The 24,721-nt window shown below is 38.3% G+C and overlaps 1 protein-coding gene across 3 annotated transcripts; it reads left to right on the top strand.

The window, feature by feature from the left end:
- Window positions 1–319: 319 nt before the first annotated feature.
- FBXO33 (F-box protein 33) lies at window positions 320–22,934 on the top strand. Of its 3 annotated transcripts, none has more exons than XM_030452428.1 (5): window positions 320–863; window positions 8,893–9,003; window positions 14,645–15,330; window positions 20,346–20,493; window positions 21,109–22,934. In XM_030452428.1, the coding sequence occupies exons 1-5, from the start codon at window positions 343–345 to the stop codon at window positions 21,125–21,127; spliced, it is 1,485 nt and encodes a 494-aa protein (XP_030308288.1). In that variant the 5' UTR covers window positions 320–342; the 3' UTR covers window positions 21,128–22,934. The 3 variants fall into 3 exon arrangements, with proteins under 3 accessions (XP_030308288.1, XP_030308287.1, XP_030308286.1); XM_030452427.1 differs by having other exon boundaries at window positions 20,346–20,652; XM_030452426.1 differs by having other exon boundaries at window positions 20,346–22,934.
- Window positions 22,935–24,721: the final 1,787 nt, after the last annotated feature.

Below are 24,721 nucleotides of genomic sequence, written 5' to 3'. Positions count from 1 at the left end.
CCGCTCGCCCTGCGGCACGTTCCATTCCTCTGGCGGGGGTACCACCCCCTCCCTTCGCCCCCGTGAGCCTCCTCGCTTCGCGCGAGCAGAGCGCGGCTCTGGCTTTGCGTTCATTCGCATCTCCCCCTCCAGGCGGGGTGGTAGAACCCACGCGGCGCCGCGCGGGCAGGGGCGCGGCCCACCCCACCTCTCCGCGTCTCGCGCTCCTCCCCGCCGCGCTGGGAGGTGGTAGAGTCCGCTCCGCCCCTCTTCGCCCTCCCCCCCCCCCGGCGGCGGCGCGGGTGGTGCGTCCCGGCAGCAGCCGCGTCCCGTCCGGCGCCCGCCCCCTCCGCCTTGTCATTGATGTTGTTGTTTTTGTCGCAGGAGCCGGAGGCGAGGCCGGGGCCGCCGCTGCCGCCTGTGGCCGCCGCCGCAGCAGCGGGGCTCGGGCCGGCGTCAGGCATGTCGGTGTGCGGGGAGACGGTGGGCGCCGGCTCCCTGCCCAGCGAACTGGTGGTCCACATCTTCTCCTTCCTGGCGGGCCCCGACCGGCTGCGGGCCTCGGCCGCCTGCTCGCACTGGCGGGAGTGCCTCTTCTACCCGGCCCTCTGGCCGCGCCTCCGCCTCAGCCTCCGCGTCTCGCCGTCCGAGCGCCCGCGCCTCGAGTTCCTGATGCGCAAGTGCGGCTGGTTCGTCCGTGAGCTCCGCGTACAGTTCGCCGCCGACAACTACCCCAGCGGCGGCGGCGGGGCGGCGGTGGCGGGCGAGGGCGCCGCGGCGGCGGGCGAGGGGGAGGCGCCGCCGCTCTGCCCGCGCTGGCTCGACCTGCTGAGGACCTACCTGGAGCTGGTGCTCTGCGTCCTGAGCAGCGTCCGCAACAACAGGTACCGCCGCCGGGATGGGTCCTGGGGGGGAGAGGGCAGAGATGGCCGCCCCGCACCCCAGGGGAGCGTGCGGGGAGGCGGCGGGGGCAGGGCGGGGCGGGGGGAGCCCCGAAGCCCCCTGAGACGCATGGGGTGGGCCGGGGGCCCGTCCGCTACCGCGGGCGGAAGCAACGCCCGTAGCTGGTGGGCTCCTGCCGGGGCTGCGCCTCTGGAACCCCCCCGGGAGAGGCGGGGGGAGAGGGGAGACCCGCGCAGCCGGCTTGGATAACCCTGTGGGTGTTCGTGCGGGTGCGAGTTGAGCAGAAGAGGAGCCACGCTACTTCAAACTTATTTTTTATCGTATTCTGTAGTTTGATGAAGAATAGGAACGTAGGCATTTAGTTGGCGAGCGGCAGTGCAATATGCAAACCAGATACAGCTGCAACAATGGAAGCTTAGTCGGCGATTGGGAGGAAGGGGAGATGGAGCTCAAACAGAGCAAGTGAGAGCTGAGAGTTTGAATTTCGTGCCGAACAAGGCATATTTCTCCCTTTAAAATAGAAATCTTATCACGGAAGACTTTAGGCCTCTTGTACGTGACTGAAAAATAAGTAACTGGACGAGAAATCGGTGTGCAGGAGAGTAAAATTACAGGCCTGGTGCCTTTCAGGGAGAGGGATGGAGTTCTGCCCCGATGAAATACTTTCTAACCTTTCTGGCTCTGGAGAGTTTTTGCCGATGAAAAGCTGAGCTTTCATGCCAGCTCTAGTGTTACATGCTAACTGAGACTTGACTCAGTTTTAACTAAGAGGGAGTATTTATGTCAGTTGCTTGAGAAAACACTTCAGACATAGGGTTTTCTTGACCAAAGTGAGCTTAAATGATAGAATATTTCTGTGGTTTGGATGCATGATGTGTTTAGATTGTTTTTTCACAGACTTTTTTTGGCAGAGGGTTCTTTAAAATGGAAGTACTTGCATTATCTTTACTGCGTGTGGGTGTGATCAAGATAAGTATCTTTAAAAAAAAAAGAATCAGATATCCTAATACATGACCTCTAGTCAGCACTTAGGACAGGAAAACAAGTACATTGCACTTAGGTTATGATGTGTTAGGATAGGAAATGGTTAGTATTATTTCTCCTCTGTGTGCACATAGATAGATAGCTTCACCTACCAAGAAGAAGAAAAAATAAGCTGCAAGTATTTCAAGGTATCTTTAGGCTGAAGTGAGCCCTGTAAATGGCCTTTGGAAAACTAGGTGCAACTGAATCATGGTCTCATCACTGCCCCTCTGATTCTGGAGGGATCAGAAAATAGCTTGAGGCCTCCCTTGCTTCTTTATTTTGAATTGTAATGAGAGAACTTTAATTATAATTCCTGGTTGGTTGGAGATGAATGCAAATGTGGCGTGTGAAATCTCACTTTCATTTCTCAGCTCTGTTGTGCCCAGCAATTACTACATGTAGTGCAGCTGTGATGGCTGAGACCTTACTTCTGAAAATGGCTTGGTGATCCCCCCTAACCTTTATCTTAATTTATTTCTTGCCGTGGCAATTCTTCATGTGCAAAATATGGTCATCCATCTTGATCAGTTTTCTCTTGTCTTTAAGGAGATTTCACTTAGTTGTTGAATCTTTGGAAGATCCAGCTAATGTCATAAGTGGAAAAAAAGTTGAGGTGATGTGGGTGATTATCTCAGATATCTTTATCTGAGATAATATCACTACATGGACTTGGAATTTTAAAATAAATAGTGTCTTCAGGAGATATTACATGTGGCTTTGTTGGAAAAAAATAGAATACTTTTTCACTTTCTCTCTGTTGTGGTAAAATGTGAGGCTGTCAAAAATTAAATGTGCTGTGAGAAGGCTTTTGGTACTTCTTTTCTTTCGAAAAAATTTAATTCTCCATGGCCTTATATGAAACTTGTACGAGGACTAGTTCGTTCGCTCTTTCTTTTCTTTCTCCCTTCCTTCTCCTTCCCTTCCTTCTCCTTCCTTCCTTTCTCCTTCCTTCCTTTCTCCTTCCTTCCTTCTCTTCCTTCCTTTCTCCTTCTTCCTTTCTCCTTCCTTCCTTTCTCCTTCCTTCCTTTCTCCTTCCTTCCTTTCTCCTTCCTTCCTTTCTCCTTCCTTCCTTTCTCCTTCTTCCTTTCTCCTTCCTTCCTTTCTCCTTCCTTCCTTTCTCCTTCCTTCCTTTCTCCTTCCTTCCTTTCTCCTTCCCTTCCTTCTCCTTCCTTCCTTTCTCCTTCCTTCCTTTTCCTCTTCCTTTCTCCTTCTCCTTTCTCCTTCCTTCCTTTCTCCTTCCTCCTTTCTCCTTCCTTCCCTTTCCTCCTTCCTTCCTTTCTCCTTCCTTCCTTTCTCCTTCCTTCCTTTCTCCTTCCCTTCCTTCTCCTTCCTTCCTTCCTTTCTCCTTCCTTCCTTCCTTCTCCTTCCTTCTTCCTTTCTCCTTCCTTCCTTCCTTCCTTTCTCCTTCCTTCCTTCCTTTCTCCTTCTTCCTTCCTTTCTCCTCCTTCCTTCCTTCCCTTTCTTCTCTTCCTTCCTTCCTTTCCTCCTTCCTTCCTTCCTTCTTCCTTCCTTCCTTCCTTTCTTCCTCCTTCCTTCCTTCTTCCTTCCTTTCCTTCCTTCCTTCCTTTCTCCTTCCTTCCTTCCTTCCTTTCTCCTTCCTTCCTTCCTTTCTCCTTCCTTCCTTCCTTTCTCCTTCCTTCCTTCCTTTCTCCTTCCTTCCTTCCTTTTCTCCTTCCTTCCTTCCTTTCTCCTTCCTTCCTTCCTTTCTCCTTCCTTCCTTCCTTTCTCCTTCCTTCCTTCCTTCTCCTTCCTTCCTTCCTTTCTCCTTCCTTCCTTCCTTTCTCCTTCCTTCCTTCCTTTCTCCTTCCTTCCTTCCTTTCTCCTTCCTTCCTTCCTTTCTCCTTCCTTCCTTCCTTTCTCCTTCCTTCCTTCCTTTCTCCTTCCTTCCTTCCTTTCTCCTTCCTTCCTTCCTTTCTCCTTCCTTCCTTCCTTTCTCCTTCCTTCCTTCCTTTCTCCTTCCTTCCTTCCTTTCTCCTTCCTTCCTTTCCTTCCTCCTTCTCCTTCCTTCCTTTCTCCTTCCTTCCTTTCTCCTTCCTTCCTTTCTCCTTCCTTCCTTTCTCCTTCCTTCCTTTCTCCTTCCTTCCTTTCTCCTTCCTTCCTTTCTCCTTCCTTCCTTTCTCCTTCCTTCCTTTCTCCTTCCTTCCTTTCTCCTTCCTTCCTTTCTCCTTCCTTCCTTTCTCCTTCCTTCCTTTCTCCTTCCTTCCTTTCTCCTTCCTTCCTTTCTCCTTCCTTCCTTCCTCCTTCCTTCCTTCCTTCCTCCTTCCTTCCTTTCTCCTTCCTTCCTTTCTCCTTCCTTCCTTTCTCCTTCCTTCCTTTCTCCTTCCTTCCTTTCTCCTTCCTTCCTTTCTCCTTCCTTCCTTTCTCCTTCCTTCCTTCCTCCTTCCTTCCTCCTTTCTTTCCTGCAGTAAAATACTATGTAGAAGTAGCTGTTTTTTCAGTACCTGTATTCTGGTGGATTATTTCAGTGATAAGACAGAGTTGAGAAGTTACCAACTTTGGTAGGATTTTGTGTTACTGTATTTTTTGGCTATCTTGAAATAATTTGCATGCTGCTCTTTTGTTTTGAAATGAATAATGTATGACTGGGGAACACAGGGTCCTTGCTTATTACAGCAGGCCTGTTTTTATGATTGTATAAAAAATTGGAGGGGAGTTTACTTTAAACACTTGACCTTTTATTCACATTTGCTTTCTGAATAGACTCCTTTTTTTCCCTTAAGCATACAAGGTTTTTATTTTATTTTGATTTATTCTTTTCCTTACAAGGTAACTACCAATTACTGATTAGTTTGCATCTAGAACATTAGTTTTTAGCTTTATAAGTAGAGTTTTGAGATTGGAAGGAAGTGGGATGGAAAATTAATATATGCCAAATTGCTGCTTAGTTCTTATTGTGACCACATGTGGAAACTGGAGGCGTTGTCACCTGCCTGGTGCTCAGTTTTGTGTAAGGAATGACTGCAGTCCAGTCAATTTACTTCTCTGCTTCTGTTTATTCATCTTTTTATAATAAGATAATTTAGAATTCCTTCTTGTGTTTACTGGATGTCATTGTACAATGGATAGCTACTCTAATTTCCAAAATAAAGGAAACAAGCATGTTGAAATTCTTCAGTGGCTGAATCACTGTAAATACATTCCTTTTGGAATTAAGTTTAAAACAGGATGGTTCTTTCATAACTCCTGCCAGCTCTTATGATAGCTTTTTTTTTTTTTGGCAGAGAAGTTCAAAGAACTTCTATCTTATACTTCAGAACTTGGGAGGAAGAAATATACTTTTGTGAAATGGTATGCTGTTTCTTAACAGTTTAATTGTGTTGTAGGTTTTAAAATCAATTATTAAACAATACAGTAACAAGCTCCCTCCCTGCAGAAAAAAAAGAAGTACTTTAGATGGCTTTAGAATTCCTTGAGGTTTTACAATGCCACAGGAACTAAGTAATGACTAAAAGCAATGCAATTTCTAGATGCTCTCTGGGGTAGATGAGAATGATACATATTTTTCTCTATTAAAAGAGAATGTTCTGTACAACATAAAATTGCCAGTTTCTAAGCAAATCTGCACCTTAAGTCTAGAAAAATATTTTGGAGCAACCTTTGCTAATCCTGATGGAATTAAGGAAATAATTACTTTTCTGCACCTTGATTTAAAAACTAATAATATTCTAACAAGTATTATTGCTGGCAGCTCATCATCTAAAGAGGTGCATTAATGGTCTGCCTCATATTTGAGGTAGAGCTCAAGTTCGCATAAACTTTATTTTGTGGATGGCAGCATATTGCTCCCAAAATATTGCTTCAGTAACACAGGGACAATTACAAGCTCTAAAGATCTTTATTTAATTAAAATGTATTGAAGTAGGGTTTATAGTGATCTGTAACTTTTCCATTAACTGTTACACTTATGACAGTAAGTAAGGTGAAGTAATGAAGTATATTATTATTTAAGCAGTTGATGTTCTACTTCCTATTTTAAAACATTAAAAAAAAAAGAGAGAGATGAGCATAATAATGTTCTGTAGTAGTATAAAGTTGTTTCTTCATCGTTGGTCAGAGCTCTTAATAATCTGCACCTTCTCAAACTGATCTTTTAAAACTAAGTTCTGGAAGGCAGGTGGGAAGTTTACAAACTTCCTGTGAGTCATTTCAATGCCTAGAGCAGCTAGTAAGTAACTTCTGGCCATTCAGTAGGAAAATTGTGTCTTCTTTTATGTAACTAAAATCCCATGTCTAGCTGCTTACCCAAGAAGATAAGAAGGTAGTGATTTCCACTGCCACCACCCATTTCCTCTCTTGCGTTAACTTGTGTGACTTCTTTGATCTTTGCTCTGGAGACAAAAATGCAGCTGATAGTAAACTGGTATCTCAGTGAAGTCTGGTGTCTGCCTTGGGGTTGCCAAAGACTGGTGAATTGCTTCAAAGAGTAGACTGCATCTGTAGCTGAAGTTTTCAAATTACTTTTCTATTGGTCTGAGCAGGCAGCTGAAACTGGCAAAAACTGGTGTAATAGTACAGTGTGCCTCACCACTTTGTTCAGGTTGAATGTAAGCAAGGCCATTTTGTTCTTTCTTCACTGAGTGTTCAAAAAAACTAACCAAAACTGAAGGTGGAGCCTAGTAAGAAGCTTACTACTTTTAGTACACTTTTTGAGCTAATGGAAAAGAAATTCTACAAAACATGGATACACAGTTGTGTGTATAAGTAGTATATGGGATAAAGATGCCATTGCAGCCTTTAGCAAAACATGACTATTCACTTCTCAATTTTTTTTAAATAGCGTTCACTTTACTAATTTCTTGAAATAAACATGAACTGTGAGCCAAGTGTCATAGAGATTATGATACTGCAAATAGTAGCAAAAAAAAAAATCTAATATTGTGTTGAGCTGTTGTCAGATCTGCTGATAGTAATAACTGTGCTGTAAAAAGAAAATTGTTTTTTATTTGCTTAAGTTTTGAGCTGGAGAACTTTTGTGTGCATCTCTGTGTATCTCTGTAGTACATGAAATGGCAGTCAAATATGTGTAGTAAAAGTGTGTGGGATTCTACTAAATGGTGTTTCATGTGTCCTGTAGCTTGGTGGCTCTAAAATTAATATCTGCCTACAGTAGCATTCAAAAGAAGACACTGTACGTGCTGGGAATATGTCCGTGAATCAAAACAGTTCTGAAGATTGAGTTTTGTCTCTTACCTCTCAGAACTGAGTCACCAAGATCAGAAGATAAAAGCTTAATTGCAGCATTAGCTGTGAACACTGCCTTTCACACCAGGTGGATGTTTCTGTTGCTTTCCCTGTCGTACCAGATTGTCTTTTACAGCTTTTGAGGAAAGAAGAGCCCCAAGTACTACTGATGCTGGTTGCCAATGTCTTCAGGTTTACCTGTCAAGCTTATTCTTCAGAATGACCAGGCATTGTCTTGGTCAGATTTATAGAACAATGACCATGGAGCCAGGGCTCTGTTTATATTACTATTATGTTCTGTACAGTAGTCTCATATTTAAAAGAATAAATATTGTTAGAATTTCTGAAACAGTTGTAAAATCTAGGTGTTTTGCTCTGGTATTTGTCAGACTTGATATGACGCTCCTGAATCTTGCTGTTAAGTTATTATTATCACCTACAGAGAAGTAACAGGTGCAGCAGTGGATAGATCTCAGGAAACTAGTGTATGGGTATTGAATACAGGAGCTTCAGAACAGGTAAATTATGATTTACAGTACAATTACAGACTGCAATTCATTCTTTAAAAATGTAGAATTTGACTACTTGATACTTTCTTCACCTCTTCCCTCCTCTTGTTAGAGTGTCAGCTCATACTGTGGAGGTAGTGAACAGGCACCAGAGCTTCCTTATGCTTTGACCATTGTAATTGCATTGCATTTTCCTCAAAGCTTATCTGAGATATTACCATATGCCTTGTAAGCCAGCAGAAATAAGAATTTATGTAACTCATGTAATTGTCAGGTACGAGTTAATTGGCATCCACTGTTTAAGATTAATTTAACTCATGTATCCATTTGTGATGAAACTGGAGTTTCTGCCATGTTAATTATCAAGTGTAGACTGGTCTGTGCATGTTTGGAGTAGATCTAAATTATAGCATGTACAAATAAAAATAACCTTGACCTGAAATTTAGTTGGTTAGAAAAATAAAAATCTTAAGTAAATGCCACAGTGCTACTCTGAGATTGCAGTAATTTTCGTATCTCTTTGCTTTATTTTTTTTAGGAATAGCAAAGATGCAAATCAGAGGAGTAAACTGGACGAAAGGAAGGAAAACTTGCTCTCTAGCACACTGAGTCATGTCCAGCCTAAACTCATAGGTTCTTTAATTTTTTTTTTAGGGATCCCTTCTAAAAATTGAAATTATATGTCATGGGGACGCCTAATCCTCTTTTGGTTACTGATGGGAAATAACAGAACATCTTTCCATATTTTGGTATAACAGAAATTAGACACTGCTTAGAGTGTAGGGAGCTTTTACTTTTCCTGTCTCACATTTGTGTTGCTTTGATTGAGGTGTGTTTGGGCTCCCATTTGTAACAAAACTGGAATATCTAAGTGCTTAGACAGGGTTGTTTGTAGTTGCGATCTACTTGGGCATTAAATGCAGTGTTAAATGCTAAAAGGAATAGATATTTGATGCTGTCGGTTGTGACACTTAACACACACATTCCAAGGATTAAAAAGTGAATGGAATGCTACTAACAGTTTTCTTCATGGTGCTGGCCTGCTGGAAATATTCCTGTGGTGACTGAGAACTGGCATTGGCCTTTACAGGTGGATTCAGCAGCTTGTGTAGTTGTCTTCCCCTTTATTCTTCAGTCTCATTTTTTTAGCAGTTCATTATGTGCCTGTATTGCAGGACAGTAGAACATCTCCCAGAACAGACTGTTCTGTGTAATAATGTGTTTTTAGTGCCTGTGTTTGTCTTATACAGGATAATTCGCAATGTTTTATTCCTTTTTACTTTTTATTTCATAGGAACCTCCAGAAACTAAGTCTCTTTGGGGATATAAGCATTCTGCAGCAACATGGAAGTATATCGAATACATACCTCGGGAAGGTTGACCCTGATGGCAAGAAGATTAAGCAGTAAGTTATATCTGTAAATTATCAAATAGATTAAAATAATAAAAAATGGTAATGGAGCACAGATTTTTCATGTCTGAAATATGTGACTGAGAAACGTTAAGTTTTTCAATAGGATGAGAAATAAATTCTTAAATTGAGTGGATTTCAGTTACAGCTATTTACTGGTTTTGTGGCTTCCCTCCTCTGAGCAGGATGAGAATCCTTTCTTTTATCTTTTCATTATATTCTAGGAAAAAAATTATTTTAACAGCACAACAGAGGAAGAGGGCTTGGGGGGTTGTTACAGCACCTCTTCTGTTTTGCTGTATATGAGAAAATTGGAAAAGGAAGTAAGCTGTTGTATTTCACAAGAACTGAGGATGTGTAGCAGGTAAGCTTTAAAGAGACTATGAGCGCAAGGAACTTAATTCAGGTTGTGTCTCAAAACTAAGTTATGTATTTGCATAATTCCTGGAAGACCATAGCTCACAATATGCTTCTTTAGTTCAGAAGTGTATTTTAGCTTGCCTTAATTACAGTACAGTCCTTGAATGCTTACAGTCATAATGTAATCTAGTCATCCTCTTTGGAAAAGGATGGGCCTACAGGAAAGCTGGAGAGGGACTTTTTACAAGGGCACATAGTGATAGGACAAGGAGTAATGAATGGCTTTAGACTGAAAAAAGGTTTAGGTTAGATATCATGAAGACATTTTTCACTGTGGGGGTGGTGAGACACTGGAGCAGACTGCCCAGGGAAGTTGTGGATTCCCTCTCCCTGGAAGTGTTCAAGGCCAGGTTGGATGGGGCTTTGGGCAATCTGGTCTAGTGGGAGGTGTCCCTGCCCATGCAGGGAGCTGGAGCTAGATGATCTTTCAGGTCCCCTCCAACCCAAACCATTCTGTGATTGTAGCAGTTCTGCTGACATTTTCCAATTTAAATAAAACCTGAATGCTGTCATTTTAATTTGTGTCAGTTTAAACACCTTTCTCCCAGTAGCTTAAGAGTGGAATAAGTACAGCCATTCTAGATCTTTGCGGTTACTTTTTTAGAGTAGTTTTAGAACTAGCATAGTTGTACTATCAGATCAGTGAACACATTTTATGTGTAATGTTTGGTTCTGACTTAAATTTGCAAAATAGTGCAGATACAGATGTGTGTCACATACTGTCTTTGTCATCTATTTTGCTTAGAATGCAAAATTCTGGGTTTATATTTAATATAGGTACTGTAGTGCTGTGTTTGGGGGAAAAGGCTGATTTGGTAAAAACTCCTTTTTTTAGTATCCTTTGTTGTGAAAACATAAGAATATAATCAAAACTTTGCCAAGGGCCTTGAAGAGAGACATCTAGGCAGATGTTTACTCAGCTGAGTTGGTGGTTAAAAATTTCTTCAAATAAACAGCTAAAAAGCATGCACATTTCAGTGCCAATAAACTGTTCAAAATTATATAATTGGATTTAGTTTTTTAGGTGAATATTTACCTTTGTACATCTTGGAATCTGCAAATAACTTATGCCTTTTTTGGTTGGTTGGTTTTTGTGGGTTTTTTTGCATGACTAAACAATATATTTGGGATCTGCTAGTCCTTTTCTGAATTTAAGGGAAACTGGAAGTGTTTTATTCAGTGTTGTCAAGTTCATCAGCACTAGCAGCAGATTTAACTTCAGGAAGTAAATGTTAATGGCTCCTTATTCTTGTCTTTTGCACTTTTGGTTTTGCATTAGTTAAGCTGCCAAAAGTGGATACTGGTAAGTAACACTGAAACATGATGGGCAACCTTTGGAGACAGTGTTATGGGTAGGAAAGGATTTTTGGAACCCTCTATGGTGGTAAATCGTACTAGCTGTTTCAGGAATTTCCTGCAATTAAAGCAGTCAAGGAAGAAAATTAACACTTCCTTAAGCTGACAGCATGACGTTTAATGAACAGCCCTTGGGTAAAATCTCAGATACTTCAGAAGCATCAGGATCCTTTCTTGGGGTTGTTCTGAGAGAGGCAGCTTTAGGCTGTGTTTTCAAAAATGTGCTTTTGTGCAGTGATCATCCTGGGTTTTTAGTGCTTGTTCTTTTTCTGGATAGCATATGTGACTCTGGTTATTTTCTAAAATACTCTTTAGAATTTAGTTCATTACTGTTGGGAAGCTCAGTGTAAACAATACATTTTTCTTGAGTTGAACAGAGGGTAGTTGTTAAGAATTTTGCATTTTGAAATCTGCTTCCCACGATTGATCCATGGTTCAGATAGCTTGGTTTCCAAAAGAATGACTTTAGACTCTGTTATTAAGCAAAGCATTTTGATTGATAGTCTTGATAGTGTTACATTAAACAAATGATCTCCATATGGTCCTTAGTGACATGTTAGCTTCCTGTCCAGGGCCATCCATGTGCTTCATTACTGGCCAGGACAGGTTTTTGGGCTTAAACAGTGATACAGCTTGTCTGGTCAGGCTTTGGTCTGTCCTCTGGCTGAAAGCACCACTTGGGGCATTAAATGTGTAACTTATTTTGATTTTTTGTATTGTTTTATTTATTAATTTAATAAATACACTACAAACATTTGTAGTTTCAGGTTGATGGTGAACATCCCATAACTGCTGCTTACAGGGAGCAAAGGAGACTGATTATGTACACTTGTCGAACCATCACTAGGTTATGTTACTTCTTGTGTGTGCTGAGCTCTGCTTATACTTTGTTTTACTAAACCATGCTTAAACTTTGGTTTCATAAGCGAATTTTAAGATAACCATATGTAAGTTAGGATAGATGTTGTACTACTAGGCAGCTGAAGTAAAAATATGGTAATGAAGTAGGTGTTAATTTCTAAGAATTCGCTTATATGTTTAAATTTCTGGAACACTGTTCAAGCTATTTTTGCAAACTCCAGTTAGATGTAGTCTGTGAAAAACAGGATGTTCACAAGAATGTTGCAAGGAAGAAGACCCCCTGCTAGGGTGTTTGAAAAATTTATTTGAAATGCGTCAAAACTAATAACCTGTGGTTTATATGCTGCTTCCTGTCTGGCCTTATATAAAGCAGGTATTAAAAACAGTCCAAAAGTGATCACTATTAAATATTATCTTTTGAAACATTTCCTCTTTTTATTAAATTAGCAAAGATCTTGGGGAAGGGTCTGGAAAGTCTTCTTAGGACCTACAGATTGATAAATATCAGTGCAAATCTAGATACTTCTATAAGTACTTAAGCATTTGCACTAAAAAACTGATGTGTAGATAATAAAATCAGCATCAGTCTTAGTGCAGTTCTCATGGGGGAGAAAACCCACCCTACATCTGCAGAATCCTGCATCATATTTCTTTTCATTAAGTTATGTGAGTACTAGAACAGCATTCATCTAAGAGTTTGTCATATCAGAAGTACAACTTATAACAAATTTTTAGTGCAGTGAGATGATGGTAGTACTCTATTGAGCATCCCAGAATTGATTTGTTGTCTTTTCAATCGTCCTGTAAAATATTACAAGTGCTATTATGATTGACTACTTGGAGTATTACAAAATAAACTCTAATAATGGTGCAACTTAGGTGTGTATGGTGAGAGGGGGAAGGGAAGAGTGTTCATGGAAGAAATTAGAGAGGTTCTCGTGGTAGAACCTTTCTCTTTGAGGGGTTGTCAGAAAATCTGCCATCAATATAAGCATTGGCAGAAATAATTACAAAACAAACATTGCCAGAATCAAACAGGGCTCATCTGAACTGCAAAAGAATTTAGGTGTAAAATAGTGAAACTACACTATGCATCACCCTTAAGTTGTCTAGAACTGTGTTTATTATGTATTGCAGTTGCCAGTCCTCATTTTTAAAAAAAAAATAGAGCAGATCTGGAAGAGCTGAAGTCTTTAAACCTGATGACTGTACTAGGCAAAACCTTAGGAAACATTCTGAGGTGTATAATAGATAAATAACCACACCTGTTTTTTGACTTGCAAAGAGAAGTCAGGCCTTGCAAACCCAGTATGTTCTTAGGAGAAGGAAGACAGCCCATGCAGGCAAGAGAGAGGATGAGTAAGGATTTGCAGAGGGAGAGGATGAATAAGGATTGATCTTTTAACTTTCTTACAACAGAAGGGTTATGGGCCATCAAGGATATAGGTAGGTGACAGGTTCAGAGCAAGCAAGAAGGGAAGGGAAATCACATTGCAGAGGTATTTATTATTGGATGTTACAATTGCTAAATGCTTACTTGGCTCAAAGAGGAAGTTGGATAAATTTGTAGAAGTGAGGTCCCTGAGGGTTACTAAATGCAGAGCCTACCTCTAGCTCAGGTGTGAGTTACAAGTTTTTGGAAACTAGAGGGAGATTTGAGAGGTATTCCTATGTGCTTTTCATATTCTGTTGGACTTCTTAAGGCACTATTGTTTCTCTGTTCTCAGTGCACTGGGCTAAATAAGCCTCTCGTTTTGTCTGGACATTATCTCTTTTAAAATACTTGGATGAGAAGAGTAACCTTGTGGCATTGTTTTGCCTAGACACATAAAGTGTATAGATATTCATAACAGTAAAGGAAAAAGTGTTCTGTGTAGCACATTCCCTGATTTGAAGCACAAAAGTTTCTGCTAATTTTGTAGTGAAGTTGTTTACATCTTTTTTCTTCATGTTTCATGGAACTGTCATATCCTGGCTCAACTGTTTGCTTTAAATGATGATCTTTCCTTCTGGTTCTGGATTAATCGTTTGTCTGCACATGGGTCCTAAAATGTATCTGCTCAAAGAACACTTGTCATTTAGGCAGGAGGACTCTTTTGGACCTTAGCAGCTGTTGGATAAAGACTGGAAAGATATATATTTTGATAAAGTTTGTAGAGTGAACTATACTATTTGAATTTAGTATTAAAAATCTTGCCCTAAAATACTTCAGTTACCTTAATTTACTGAAAGAGCATCTCTTAATTAGAAACAAAAAATAAAGGGGTAGGAGAGGTGGGGTGCATCAGAATTCAGTACTAATAATCATAGACCATAATGAAAGGCATGAGGACTCTGGCAGTGAATAATCTGAGATTGAAATGTTACCAGTTCCAGGTTGTTTTCTTAAAACATGAACCTGTTGACACTTGAAAATCCAGTTAGCTGTTCATTTGGAATGATCTTAAGACTTTTCTTTGCACATATTTGTTCTTTACCCTTCTAATGAGCCAAGTCAAGCAGGTAGTTTCAGATCATTATAAGTCAAGTTTCTGCAACCTTTCTTTGAAAATTACTGTTTTTCTCCATGTTGAACTTGCAGTTCTGGAGAGGTTAGCAAATATAAAAAGCTTTTTTAAAAAACAAGAGCCACATTTTAAAAGCATTGCAGGTTTTCTTATTTGCATAACCTTAAGATGTATGTGGGATGGTGTTGAATACGTGCTGGAAAATACATTAAATGAAGGTTCCTGGTGTGCCACTGTTTTTGAAAGACAAAGTACATAATTTTTCTCAAGATATTTTAAAATTTTAATCTTTAAAGTGCAGTGACAAATTCCTGTACGAGGTATGCAGAGTCACGTTTTAACTTTTTTAGCTCACGTGAGCCATAATACCTTCCTGCAGAATAAGTCCATAAATGAAGGAAGAATAATTGAATAATAAAAATAGAATGGTATGCAATTGATAAGACTAAACCATGCTTAATAATATCATTGTCTGTTTTGTTTACTTGCAGAATCCAACAGCTGTTTGAGGAGATATTAGGCAACAGCAGGCAATTGAAATGGCTGTCTTGTGGGTTTATGCTGCAAATAGTAACTCCCACATCATTGTCATCCTTATCAAACCCCATAGCCAACACCATGGAACATCTGAGCTTACTGGACAACCACATCCCTGGTAACACCACTCTTATCACTGCGGTCGAATTGGAGCGCTTTGTGAATCTGCGTTCACTTGCTTTGGATTTCTGCGATTTTACAGCTGAAATGGCAAAAGTCCTGGCTGACAGCAACCATGTGCCTTTGCATCGACTGTCTCTCCTGGTCCACAGTGTTTCCATAATGCACAAGTCATTGGACAGTATGCCAGAAGATGAGAATTGGAAGGCTCTGACTCGCAACAGCACTAATCTTCGGGTCTATATAATGGCTTTTGATGTCAAGAGTGATGATATGCTAAGGATTCTTAAGCCCAGTATCCCCCTAGAGAGGATTCACTTCGACAGCTACATCACTTGTGTTTCAGGGGCTGTTGTTGATCTCATATCCAGGCAGTATGACAAATTCCTCACTCACTTCATACTTATGAATGATGTGATAGATATGTCTGGCTTCCCAGATCTTAGCGACAACCGGAATGAAGATCCACTTGTCTTACTAGCCTGGAGGTGCACAAGACTGTCTCTCCTAGCTGTTCATGGTAGGTAATATATTGCAAAGATGTAGTATATGACTTTAAAATACTTAAAACACTTTAACCTTAGTGAGTGGAGTGGTGTTTTAAAAGTCTGCTGCATAGTTGCTATACATGCTGTTATACCTTCTACTGGCATTTTCATGTTTGAAAATGTGAAGATGTTTGCTGTGAATGAGTTCTAAACATACTTGTAGCTTGCTAACTACTATTGAGAAGTCACATAGGCTTTTATTAGACTGCTTACAGAAATGAGGATAACTAAGAATTGAGCATTCCAGAAGGCTTATCCTGAAAGTGGTCTGTACTGTGTAAGTTCCACCAAGTGGCTGGTTATCTGAACATGAACACTGAAAATATTTGCTCTTTTACTGTGTCCTCAATTGTTGGCAAGATTAGACTATTGTGCTTCCTGTTTGTAAATAACATGGATCAAGTGCCCCAAGGCTCAGGAGGGGAAGTCTATTGCCAGTTTGGTAAGACTTTACCAGCAGATGAAGGGTGAAACATACAGTGTGGAGGAGGTTGCCTCTTTGAGTGCTTTGGTTTTACGAGTAGTACTGGAGCTAGGTTTATTCCACCTGCTTTTTGCTATTTAATTGCAAAAAACCCCACTTTTTTTTTTTTTTTTTTAAGTGTGCATTGTATTCATCTTGGTTATCATTACAGTACTTGCTAGAAGTTACAGGTGTTTGGCAATTCTTAGGCACCTGAAACCAAAATAGTGCACAACAGTTCCTTTCATTTGTGCTGGAATCAGTTTGCCAGTGCACGGAGGAGTTAAGTGATGACTCTGTATACTGTTGCATAAGGATGAATGTTTCCTGAGACTGCTCGGGGGAGTAAATCTCCAGTCATTCAGCACTAACAGGAGAGACCTTCAGCAGTGAAGGTTGTATATTCAGATTTCTGTTGGTTGAGATCTGAAGGTCCTGCAGTATTTGATAGAGAAGTTTTTTCTGCTGCCTTCTACTGAAAAATCATAATGGTGAGTGGAATGATAAATTTATCTGTCTCTCCTTTATAGTTTATAGGCATGACAGATTTTGGAAACTGACACATGACCTTATTACTTCAAATGTTAATTTTAGCAGTTTCTTTTAACATTTGGCTATAAATTTGAAATCTTTAAATCTTTTTTAAAGAATATTATATATAAGAGAAGCCCTCCTATTTACTATTTAAATTTAAAAAGATGATAAAGTATCTGAACATAAACTAGCATACATATCCTTTAACAGCAACGTGTCTATTCAGTAGAAGGTATTAGTCTGTGCAGAGCGTTGGGAAAGCAAAGATCCACAATTCTGCCTCGCCAAATGGTTGTTGCTGCATCCTTCTTTGGAGAGATGCTGTGTATAGGTAGGGTAGAGAATGTCCAAAGATCACCCTTGCTTTGATGTTTGGATTCAGATTATTTTCCCTTCTTTTCTAGCCTCTTTGCAGCAGAAGCTGCTTCTAAATGCCTCCTGATCTTTTTTCAGCTGTGAATGAGACTTTTCTGGTACTATAGCGCAAGCATCTTTTTTCTAGAGTAGCAACTGAGAAGAACACTACTTGGAAGAAAGATCTAGAACACTGATGCTTCGGTTCAGCCTCTTAGCCTCATGCTTGTATTTTCTGAGGTTTATCAAGTAATGGTTTCTGGCTCTATTTGTCATATTCTTCATGATGCTATCGAGCTTTCTTCAGGAGAAAATGTTTTTTTTATTCAAGGTGCCATCATGCACTTAAAATGTAAATGCTTAGGTTTCTTCTGTCTCCTGAAGTGGTTATTCTCCAGTTCTCTCTACTTCCTAGGTTTGGTGGTGTGTTGTTTTCTGTTTTTTTTTTTTTTCTTTTTGCTCTTTTGCTATTAGTTTGCTTTGAAAAGCCTGCAGTTTGGCTGCCACTTCTCACTGATTAAAAAGAGGAGAGAAAAAACATACCTTAAGGACACTCTTTTCCTTGGGTGCCCTGAGACTTTCCTCTTTTTGGAAAGCTGTATCATCTTTCCACCTAAGTGACATCTTCAGGAGCAGAGAAAAGCTGACTGAAGGACATTAAATACATTCTTGCAGAAAGAGGGAAGGGTGTGAAGAGTGTGCAGTTGTCTGAGATGGAGACAGCAGGAAAGTCAAGAGTGGTATGATCTGGCACTGGGAATTAAAAGCACAGCTCATCTATGAGGAATGAAGACTCTTTTCTTCCCCTTCCTCCTCAAGAGAAGTACTCCTCATATGGATTTTCAAGGCCATGTATGATATACATACAGTGCTACCTATATAATTTTTTATATATATATAAATAATATATTATTTATATATAATATATATAATATATATTTTTATATATATTTATATATAAATATATATTTTATATAAAAATAATATAAAATATATAAAATTAATATAAAATATATAAATAAAATATATATTTTATCTATATATAAATATATATAAATTTATATATATTTATATTTTATATATAAATATAAATATATAAATACAAATATATATAAATATATATATTATATATAATAAATATATATTATAAATATATATAAATATATATTTATATTTATTATTATAATTTATTTATATTATTTATTATTATTTATTATTATTTATATTATTATTTATTATTATTTATATAATATTTATATAAATATATATTTTATATATAAAATAATAATATAAAATATAATAAAATAATATAAAATATATATAAAATAATATAAATATATATAAATATATACAAATATATATTTATATATATTATTTATATATATAATATATATTAATATATATTTATATATATTTATATATTATTTATATATATTTATATATTAATATATATATTATTTATATATATAAATATATATAAATATATATAAATATATATAAATATATAAAATAATATAAAATATAAAATAATATATATATAAAATATATAAATATATATAAATATATAAATATATATTATATATTATAAATATATATATTATAAATATAATATAATAAATATATTATAAATATATATATTTATATATAAATATATATTATATATGTTATATATAAATAGTATATTATTTATATATATTAAAAATATATAGGTAGCACTGTATGTATAAATATATATTATATATGTATGTATAAATATATATTATATATAAATATATAATATATATAATTAATATATAATATATAATATATAATATATAATATAATATATATAGTTATAATTATAATATATTATATAATATATATTATATATTATATATATTATATATAAATATATAAATATACATATTTATATTATATATTATATATATTTATATAATATATATATAAATATATATATAAATATATATATTTTATATATTATATATATAAAATATATATAGGTAGCACTGTATGTTATATATATATATATATATATAAAAGATTCTTATATATATAAGATTCTCACTTTTATTCTATCTGTGAGCAAAACTAAAGTTTAAGTTTTTACTAGTGAGGAAAATCAAATCACAGTGTGCCCATAGATAATTTGTTGTTCAGAGATGCTTGTAGTGAAGTGATCATTCCCTGCTCCCTCTGAATACTTAGCTACAGAAGGGTTATGGAGAAATGTCTGACAAAACTTTTAAAAGGAGAGTTAATTTAAAATGAGATGAAGTTGAGGATAGGATGGTTATTCCAGAGCATAGAGGATCTGACTATGAAAAGTTATAGCAAAAGCCGTACCTTCACCATAAGGATGGTACAGCGGACTTGACCATAGCTGTTGTTCCCTTTAGTCTTGCATTTTCTGTTAAGGATATCTTTTAAGTTCCTTACTAATCAAGGTAACTGGAATATATCATGAGCTCCTTCAGATCCTGAAGTGCCAGGGGATGTCATTGTACAGGTGGCATTTTTCATTGGGTTTAATTGCCAACAGCCTTACCGACCGCGTCATGTTCTGTGGGCAGTTGTGCTGGAGGTAAAGGATCAGCAAATGAGAACAGATGTGTGCAGGCTTCTTTATTGAAAACCTACCCTTAGCAATATATTTATGTGAAACTGTTGAGACAAAGAGTAGTAAAAAGTAAAAGAAAACAGAGTTTAAAATCCCCCTTTCCTTTTCAGTCTAACATCAGTTTTCTTCCTTCTTTAACTAGCTCTCTTATTTTGACACATTAGGATGTAGAGCATGTTAGCTGCATTGTTGCAGATCACAGTTTTTCTCTCTCAGCAGCTGAACTTGCCTAAGTAACATGCTGTGCTGACTGCAGCTTTACTTGGAATCTAAGTGGGAATCTCACCAAGAGGCTTAGCACCCGTGAGAATGATGATGAAGGCAGAAATGAGGCTTTCCTCTTGCAAAGGAAGGGCTGGCTTGGCAGAGCTCCCACAAAACGAAGTTCACAGCTAGTCTGTGGCTTGCATTTGAATAAGGAGGTGCACGGTGTTTTCCTTAGCCAGGGTACAGAAAGCTAACGGGTAACTGGGGAGTAGGTGTTTTTAAATAGGGATGCCAATACACAGTAATGGATTATTGTATATAAACAGGTGTGTTTGGTATTTTTTAAGTCTACCTCTAAGGTAACAAAAGCAAACTTCATGGTTTTTTTCCTAGTACAGGTGGTTTTAAGAGTCCTTTTATACATTTGCTTAAAATAATTAATTACTCATTTTTTCATTCTATTTAGTTATAGGGTGAAGTAGATCACTGGATATTTGAAATTGTAGATATCACTTAACTTGGAGTAAAGAAGTGCACTTTTTTACAAATTATGAATAAATTAGATGTAGAAAAGTTTGATCAAACTACCTGGAAGCGTCTTGGTAGTTCCTTATTGAGAATAATAAAATAGGGCTTCACTGCTTAGTGTTAATTAAAAAATCACAACAAGCTATAGAGTGATTCTGACACATGGAAGGTGACAAAAAGTATGCTGGGAAAGATACTGAGACGCTCTGGTGTTAAGTACCTCAGTAAAAAAATGCCTTGTAGCAAAATAACAGAGCAAATTTGTTTTTGTTTTTTCCCCTTAGGTTACACAGTTTGGGCTCACAATCTTATTGCAATTGCTCGTCTTCGTGGCTCTGACCTGAAAGTTCTGGAAGTCACAGAAGAAAGCATTGATTTTGACCAAGGAGAATTGGCTGATCAGGATGTGGATCCAGTACACAATCTCATTGAGCAAGTATCTCTCGGATTGGGTCGACCTTGGCATGCAGTCATGGACATAGAGCTGCTCAGTGTCTTCACTGAGCCAACCCGTCACTTTTACAGAGAGATGCAAAGCTTCAGTGAAGGCATTTAGCTCCTTATTTACAATTCCTGTGGTTACATATGCAAGTAGGGTCCTATTATGTTTTTTTCAGTAGCGTGAATTAACTCCTTTTGTGCTGTGTTTAATCAGTATTAGCTATATAGAATTATATATGTGTATTCTACTTCTTGATCAAAGAACGTAGTCGGGTATTGGTTTAGAAGCTGAAAGTGGCAGTGTTCAGGGTTTTCACGGTTAATGGACTTGTCTACCAAACCTTACAGAGGTACAGCCAAAGGCTGTCTGAGGTTGCCGGCTAACTTTACTTTTATTAACTGCATTTTGAATGATTTTACTATTATATCGGAGTTCCGTGCTCAGGAGCCAACTCTTTTTAATACCCATATCCATAGCCCAGTGGATTTCTGTGCTGTCATTGTGCGCTTAATCTGGTAGCATGTTACTTAATAGGCTTAAGGGAAGAGAAGTCTATCCAGGGCTGTTCATTGCAAGACTCTCACTTTGCTTTATTCCACATGCAGAGTCTGCAGCATGACTTAGGACCACCCTCAGCTTTCCGTAGCTGTTAAGCAGCGATGTGGAACACTTGTCAGGTATCTATACGCTTACAGATTCACTCCATAAGATGTAATCTTTTGGGTTCTTTGCAAACTCCTCCTCGTTTATTCTCATGTTCTGTCATCTTCCTTAAAAGTTAGCTTTGGGCCAAAGGTTAAAAGAAAAAAAAACAAGGACGTGCACTCCGATGAGGTAAAAACGTAACAGTGAAGACTTCAGTACAAAGGTATACACCTGCAAACAAACATTAGTCGTGAAATCCCTAGCAACCAAGTCACTGGATTTTCTCTGTCAGCGCCTGTGTCAGCTGCCAAAGAATAGATTAAAACGAAGAAGTGCCCACATGCTGGCAGGGGCAGGCCAACTTTTGGCCAGCCAGATACTGCTAGATTGTAATATATAAGGTCGAATTTCGACCTGTGGTACACAGCTGTGCTGTGGCTCAGTCAGCAACCTCAGAACTCTTAACAAACATGCACCTGTTTCACTGTGAATAGTGAATGTAAAGGAAGGAAAGGAAACAAATACAAAGCTTGTTCTATCACAGGTATGAGCTGCTATGATGCATGAAGAACATTCCATGAAGTATGTTTTAAAATCTTGTTATATCTGAGAGGCTTTAAAAGCCGATTTAACTGTTTCAGGGCAACCGCGGTACAGACGTGGTCTCTGTGAGACTTCCACCTGACCCCAGTTTTAAGTGGTACGAATGTTGTGCATTTAATGTTTAAAGGACAGTCTGCAATAATAAGTAAGTGGCCAACGTGGGTGCCCAGCAGTGCTGAGACCTGGCTGCTATATTGTAAGCTTTGGAAAACACAATTTATGCAACAGATGTCCAGATATGATTCTATTTATGGAAAAAGTTTATATGTGTTTTACAAATGGTTTTACCATCTTATATTAAAATGACCTTTTGACAGGTGTGCGCTGTTTTGTCTCCAGTGAGCACATACCATGCGGATTTTATATGTACATCAGTAGAGTGAATCCACTGGCACAGTGTGTGTATATGCCAGATGTGGTGAGATTTTATCTTATAAATGTGATCAGATTTAAAAAAAAATCCTGACAGAAAATGTAAGGAAACCAGCTGAATGTTTGAATTGATGACTGATGTTGTATGGTTTATGTTAAATGTATATTCTTTTAATCAATGAATAAAGCATTAAAAATTGATCGCTGTATAAAATACTTTATTGTATCAGCATGAAGATTTTTAGAATTAAAATGCAACATCGTTCATAAGATGTGTATAACTGGTAGCTCCCATTGTGTCTAGGTCAACAAGAGTCTAAAATAAGTCATAGTAATTTTTTTCATTTGGCTGAATTTTGTCAACACTTCTGTGGGGGTGGAAGAAGGGGAAGGATGCTTTGCTACAGACCAGACTCTCAGGCCAGTTAACACAAACAGTATATCATGATATGACTTACTAGACTGATGCAGTAAACTGTGGATTGTAGAATATAGAAGACTATTTTTGAGAAATTCCTGCATCTGTTGCAATTGCTTCAATTGAAATCTAATGTGCTCAAGAAAAATGTGTAGTACTTCTTTGGTGTCCCACTATTAAATAGATTATGAATACCTGCAATGCTTCAGTTTGACATTTTATCCATACTCAGGGTACGTAGCTGTGCATTCTGAATGAAAACTGCAAATGTCTGGCAAGCCACCGAAGAGTTGTTGTGCCCTGCAGTGGCTGATTGTGCTGTGAGAATTGTTGGAGTGGCTGTTCAGTGTGTGCGAGCCAAGCACAGATTTTATTTGAGCTTCTGAACTTTATTTTAGGATAGTTCAAAGCACTACTGAGTGTGAGAACTGCACTGCTTCTTGTTTAAGTGGTTTCCTAGATCATCTAGATTTGATAAGAAAGATTATTTACCAGCTCACTGAAGAGATGCTGTGGGTAACAAGGATAAGGTAAATACAATTACAGCTTTTCATATTCCAGTAAAGTGAATTAATGGGATTTTGTCTCGGTGCCATTTAAGATGCAGCCTCAGGAGGGAGGTTTACGTGGCAGTTAAACGCAGTAGTGATTGTTCAGTGTCATCTGGACCTTCTTTGGTCTTAGATTTCTGGCTGCTGCTGTGCAACTTCCTGAAGCAAATGCTGCATCCTCTGCTTTGAACAGAGTTGCAGGGCATCTCCCTGCAGGCAACTGTGTTTCTGTGGGTAACTGCCTTGCCTAATGTAGTTGGGTGTAACCTCTTTAGCTTTCTGTTACCTAAGTATGTTTTATCTTTTTTGTATAATTTATTTTCTGCTTTGTTTTTAATTAATCTTGAACAGTGAAATATAAGGAGCAGGAGAAACAAGACACTTGTCTGTGGTAGAGATGTGCAATCCTTCCACTTACTGCAGTTGCAGTCACATTTTTTTAAAGATTGGTGGTATCAATGGATACACTCCATACTTTTTCCATAGGTAGTCTGAAGTCTAATCACTGGGTATGGATTCTGTTCCAGGTATGAAGTCGATGTGCATAAATGGATTACAGTAATCTTTCTCACTTTACAAGTAGAAGGAGTCTACTAAGACACAAGTGTGTGATAGAACTCATATCTTCATCAGTGTTGGAGAAGAACACCTCCAATTGTTTTGCTGTCATATAAATAAAAGTTGTTTATGGGTTTTGGCAATAATCTGGATTAAGGATGAAGGGATCCAGAATGAAGCAATTTGAAAAAGTGTTGGGAAACTTAATATGATCCTAACATGGAAAGTGCACTTGTATTGCTAGTGGGGATTTCCAAATGGTGTGGAATTAATTTGAGGTTGCATAATCCCAAATGGGATTTAATTGTTTCTTTCTTTCTTTCTCTTTGTTTTTCCTGAAGAGACAGCACTGTCATGTTAGTCTTACTGCATTCTAGATTTAGCATCAGGAACCTGGAACACAAGCCCTGAATTGTTAAAACTGTGTCGCTTTTTCTTTCAGATTGCTTTTTTTTGCTGGGGCAAAACCAGGACTTCCCAGCATATGCACTTGTGTTACCCTTCTCAGTTTATCTAAATACATCTTATGGGTTACTGCTCCCTCCTACCCATAGCGTAAATCTAAGTTTGTTTTTTAAATTGGTTGTCTGCAAATAGTTACTGAGAAAAAATAAAGGATGAAATTATTCTAGTCTGTCTGCAGGAGAACTAATCCTGTATGATCCTGGTCCACTTAGTGGCCTTTTGCCTGTGGTTTCCAGTACCGTTGTGGGCAGAGATGGATCTGATGGAGAAGCAGCTGATTTTTTGCAGGCAGTGAACTTCATTACAAGCTGGAACAAATATTTAACCCACACAGAGAAAATACTGTATGTATTCAGAAACTACAGTTGGATTTAGAAGTAGTTTGCAACCCTGAAGGTGAGTCGGGAGGAAAAAAAACAGGTTCTTATGATGGCAGTATTGTCAAACTAAGGCTCTCTGTGCTATCCATTTGTTCTACATCTAGGGGGGAGCTGATAATTTGGAATCTTTGTGGTTGTGGGACTGATTTCAAAGGTAAGGGTACAAAAAGTTTTTCTTTTAGAACCTGGTAAAGTCTTTCAAGGAAGCATAGAGCCTTTAGAAAGC

Source organism: Calypte anna, chromosome 5A, assembly GCF_003957555.1.
Source record: "Calypte anna isolate BGI_N300 chromosome 5A, bCalAnn1_v1.p, whole genome shotgun sequence".
In the NCBI taxonomy this organism is placed as follows: Eukaryota; Metazoa; Chordata; class Aves; order Apodiformes; family Trochilidae; genus Calypte; species Calypte anna.
Note: the sequence above shows the minus strand (reverse complement) of the source record. Positions and strands in the feature narration are given on the sequence as shown.

Bases quoted from the DNA above. Each gene is read 5' to 3' on its own strand.
- FBXO33 (XM_030452427.1), top strand. From the start codon at position 343: ATGTTGTTGTTTTTGTCGCAGGAGCCGGAGGCGAGGCCGGGGCCGCCG. The intron at 9,004-14,644 runs GTAAGTTATATC...GTTTACTTGCAG, and splicing joins GATGGCAAGAAGATTAAGCA to AATCCAACAGCTGTTTGAGG. The intron at 15,331-20,345 runs GTAGGTAATATA...TTTTCCCCTTAG, and splicing joins GTCTCTCCTAGCTGTTCATG to GTTACACAGTTTGGGCTCAC.